At 44.5% G+C, this 3,952-nt stretch overlaps 1 protein-coding gene across 1 annotated transcript; it reads left to right on the top strand.

Annotated features, from left to right (window-relative positions):
- Positions 1-435: 435 nt before the first annotated feature.
- On the top strand, positions 436-3,574 carry LOC104164726 (protein Wnt-3a). Its single transcript, XM_009704158.1, has 3 exons — positions 436-442; positions 1,028-1,293; positions 3,095-3,574. The coding sequence occupies exons 1-3, from the start codon at positions 436-438 to the stop codon at positions 3,572-3,574; spliced, it is 753 nt and encodes a 250-aa protein (XP_009702460.1).
- The last annotated feature ends 378 nt before the right edge of the window (positions 3,575-3,952 follow it).

The raw sequence follows: 3,952 nt of genomic DNA, 5'->3' as shown, positions 1-3,952 counted from the left end.
AGAAACATAATGAGACCAAAACTGAGGTGGGTTGATGGGGAATAAAAAGTGATATTTTGGTATATTCCCCATTTGCAAAGCAGTTTGAAATGTTTGGTTTGCATTTTGGCACAGTGTAGAAAAAGCACTGGCATCCAGGAAAGCCTGGCTAATGCTGAGCTCCCCTTCCCCACCGAGCTCCAGTTAGGATGAAAGGCTATGAAGGAAGATCTCCACAGAGACTAAGTCTCCCCAGTCCCTAATCATGACATCTTTTGGCTGATGCCACCCACCATCCTAAGGCAATGGGCAGAACGGGAAAGCTCCTTTCCAGTCCCCTTGGCAGGGGCCTTAATTAGGCAAGTGTATAAAACTTTGGATAGACGCAAGATGCCATATATTGAACACTGTCTCTAAGTGAGCTAGACAGCCTAGGAAAAAGAAGGTGGCCTCAGGATGGAGGGTGGGGACAATGTTTAGTTTACATAGTGAGGATTGGGGAGTATCTGGCCATTCTGGAATTTTCCTACCTTCCAGCCATCAGCAGCTCTCCCAGTCACGGAGGAGGAGATGTTTTCCCTGATGCTGGTCCCACCACTAAGTGTGGAGGCTGTCATTAAGTGTAGACCTGCATTTTCCATGTTATGGGAACATAACCCAAGTGCAGTGCCAAGATTGCAGCTCAGGGTATGGCTATGTGGTGCATTGCCTGCAACGTATCGTATAGTATATTCTACACGCCCTCTTGAAACTCAGGTTTGCACTGCTTTTTGTTTTGCCATGGCCTTATCCAAAGACCTTAAAATGACCTTAGTCAAAGCTTCTTGGCTGACCTCAGTGGCCTTGAATCAAGCCTGGTCCTGTCTACACAGGAGCTTATTTCCTAGTATAAGAAAACGTCTTTGGAGTAGGTCCAAGCCGGACCACAGGGAAGAGGAGAGTTTCCTGGCCTTCTGCCATGCCCTCAAGAGAAGGTGTTCACAGGGTTGATCAAAGCCGTACATGGTCCCTTCACCGGCCACTATTCATTGATTTCTCTCTTTCACAGCTACCAGGGAATCAGCCTTTGTCCATGCCATTGCCTCTGCTGGAGTGGCTTTCGCGGTGACCAGATCCTGCGCCGAGGGCTCGGCCACCATCTGCGGCTGTGACACTCGCCATAAGGGCTCTCCCGGGGAAGGCTGGAAATGGGGGGGCTGCAGTGAGGACGTGGAGTTTGGGAGCATGGTGTCTCGGGAGTTTGCAGATGCCCGAGAGAACAGACCAGATGCTCGGTCAGCCATGAACAGGCACAACAATGAAGCTGGAAGGACCGTAAGGACATTCTGTTTCAACTTTCTCGATCTCCCTTTAATCTTTTCTTACCTGCCATAATGAATAGTGGGAGGGAACTGAGGGGAATAACTAAACATAAATCTGGGCAGTTTTACATCATGAAACGATGATACCTGCCCTATGATAGTTCTTGTCAGGGAGGTGGGTCAATGTACCTGATCGATGAAAGCTTTAAGTATATTCACCGACCCAGATGTAAATGTCTATCTTGGAGTCAGTTGTCCAGATCTCTTTTACAGAGAACGTATAAAGACAGACAGGTCTAGGACAAGATTTCATCCCAGCTTGAAGGAAACATTTGATATAGCTCAGTTAATGATGCATTGTTCATTGCTGGTGGCAGTTACTGGGGTAGATAATGAGACAAATAGGACTGTGGAAAGGTTGGGTAGAGTGGAAAGGAGGGATTTGCCTTAAAGTGAGAAGCCTTGGAAAAACTGAGCTTTGAACAAACATCCCTACGATCACAGTCCTGCAGAGGTCTTTTTTACTCTAAGTCTTGTTACTTGACACTGAGGTTTTTTTGGACATTTTACAGATGTCAAAGATTAGAGAGCAGATGTCACACCATTATCTGAGATCCTACTGTTTTATAAAGCACTGGTGTTTTCCATTCTCACCATGCCAGCACTCATGGGGTAGCTCTTCCAGGCCTCCATACTCAAGTGTTTCCAGCTAAACCTGAGCCATAAGCAATGTTTCATATTAGTTCCCATATGAACCCTAACTCTACCACTATGCCAGAAGCTTTGATTAAGTTCAGCACGATTATACGAACCAAACGTTTTGTGGTTCTCTCTCATCGCTAATTACATATTCTGTAAATAATACAGGAAAGCACCTGGTGAACACCAAGGTGCTGATTCATGGCAAATCTTTTGGACTCAGGCTGGCACTAGTCTGTTCATGTACCCGGAAATTTGCTGATCAGTCTGAAAATGCAGATTATCAAGTCAGTTGCATAAGACTGTCTCCCACCTCAGAATACCGGAGGGCAACACCTCTAGAAACCTTTAGACTAATTTCATAAGAGGTAAAATAGCAAACTTCTGGGATCAATAATCAACTTTCTATTTATTCCAGGACAGTGTTTTAGGTTGAAGTCTGAGTCTTTCAAAATCAAAAGTTAGGCTCCTATTTTTTTTCCTTTGAAATGGTTTTAGAAAAATCATAAGCCTGGCTTAAAAATAAAAATACACTACTTTTCAAGTTTCTAAACATAGCTGCATCAAGGCTAGAACTTTGTTTGCTCAAGTAAACATGAAACATATAGGTAAAAGATGGAATTCTGTGCTGGATGGTTAGGACATTTCATATTTCTTTAATTTCCAAAGGAATAGCTGTCTATTTCATTTACAAAGACATTGTTTTAGTAGGTTTGTGTGTTCTTCACTTCCCTGCCTAAATGTGTCTGAAACTTATTCTTGGGTGACAGAACTGCAATATTCACACATGAACATTGATAAGATAGAAGTTAGTGTGCACAGAAATCTCTTCAGCCCTTAGTGAAAGGACTTGGTAGATGCTTAAAGTTGGGGTGGGAATCAAAGATAGTCACTGAAAACAATAAAGTTGCAGAGGTTTTATCTGCCTTAGACCCAGCATCCATGCAGGGCATTGACCAGAGAATAAGGTGATTTTTGTTCACAAGTGTGTAAATATATCTATGAAAACAATGCAATTCTTTAGGAAATCCTGGCTAAATAACAGAATGCAATATGTGTTTTGATTATAGCCTAATGTCTTCCTTCTTCTTTGCCTTTCCTCTCCTCTTTTTCAGTCTATTATTGAACTCATGCATCTTAAGTGCAAATGTCACGGCCTCTCAGGCAGCTGCGAAGTGAAGACCTGCTGGTGGTCTCAGCCAGACTTCAGGGTTATCGGTGACTACCTCAAGGACAAGTACGACAGTGCTTCTGAAATGGTGGTGGAAAAACATCGAGAATCCCGTGGCTGGGTCGAGACTCTCAGGCCCAAATATAACTTCTTCAAGGCTCCAACTGAGAAGGACCTGGTTTACTACGAGAATTCACCAAACTTTTGTGAGCCCAACCCGGAGACAGGTTCCTTTGGAACCCGGGACAGGATCTGTAATGTCACTTCCCATGGGATTGATGGTTGCGACCTTTTGTGCTGCGGCCGTGGGCACAACACGAGGACTGAGAAACGGAAAGAGAAGTGCCACTGTATCTTCCACTGGTGCTGCTACGTCCGCTGCCAGGAGTGCATACGAGTCTACGATGTCCACACGTGCAAATAAAGCAGGCAAAACCCTTCGCTGGGCTCCAAGTGGAGAAATGGATTTGAGCCTACTTCCTCTGAGGTTGCAGACATGAGAGAAGTCTACTTTTTTGATATTAAAAGAATAAAAACTTTAAAAAAAGGCTAAAACTGGTTGGATAGAATAGGTCTAATGGCTTCTGGGCTATCCCGAGGTACATCTGGCAGTCACACAAGTCATGCCCCAACGATGCCTCCTGTAGGAGACAGCGTTTTTTCAACCAGCCGACACCACCGAGCTGGAAAGAAGAGCATTAGCAAAAGCATGGCTTTGCTCTGCTATCACCCCACCTGTGATTAAGTGTCCTTTGAAAGACTTGCATCTTCCGAAGTACCTCCTTTTCCCTCAGCCAGGCAG

This window comes from Cariama cristata, unplaced genomic scaffold, assembly GCF_000690535.1.
Source record: "Cariama cristata isolate BGI_N322 unplaced genomic scaffold, ASM69053v1 scaffold46147, whole genome shotgun sequence".
Classification (NCBI taxonomy): domain Eukaryota; kingdom Metazoa; phylum Chordata; class Aves; order Cariamiformes; family Cariamidae; genus Cariama; species Cariama cristata.
Note: the sequence above shows the minus strand (reverse complement) of the source record. Positions and strands in the feature narration are given on the sequence as shown.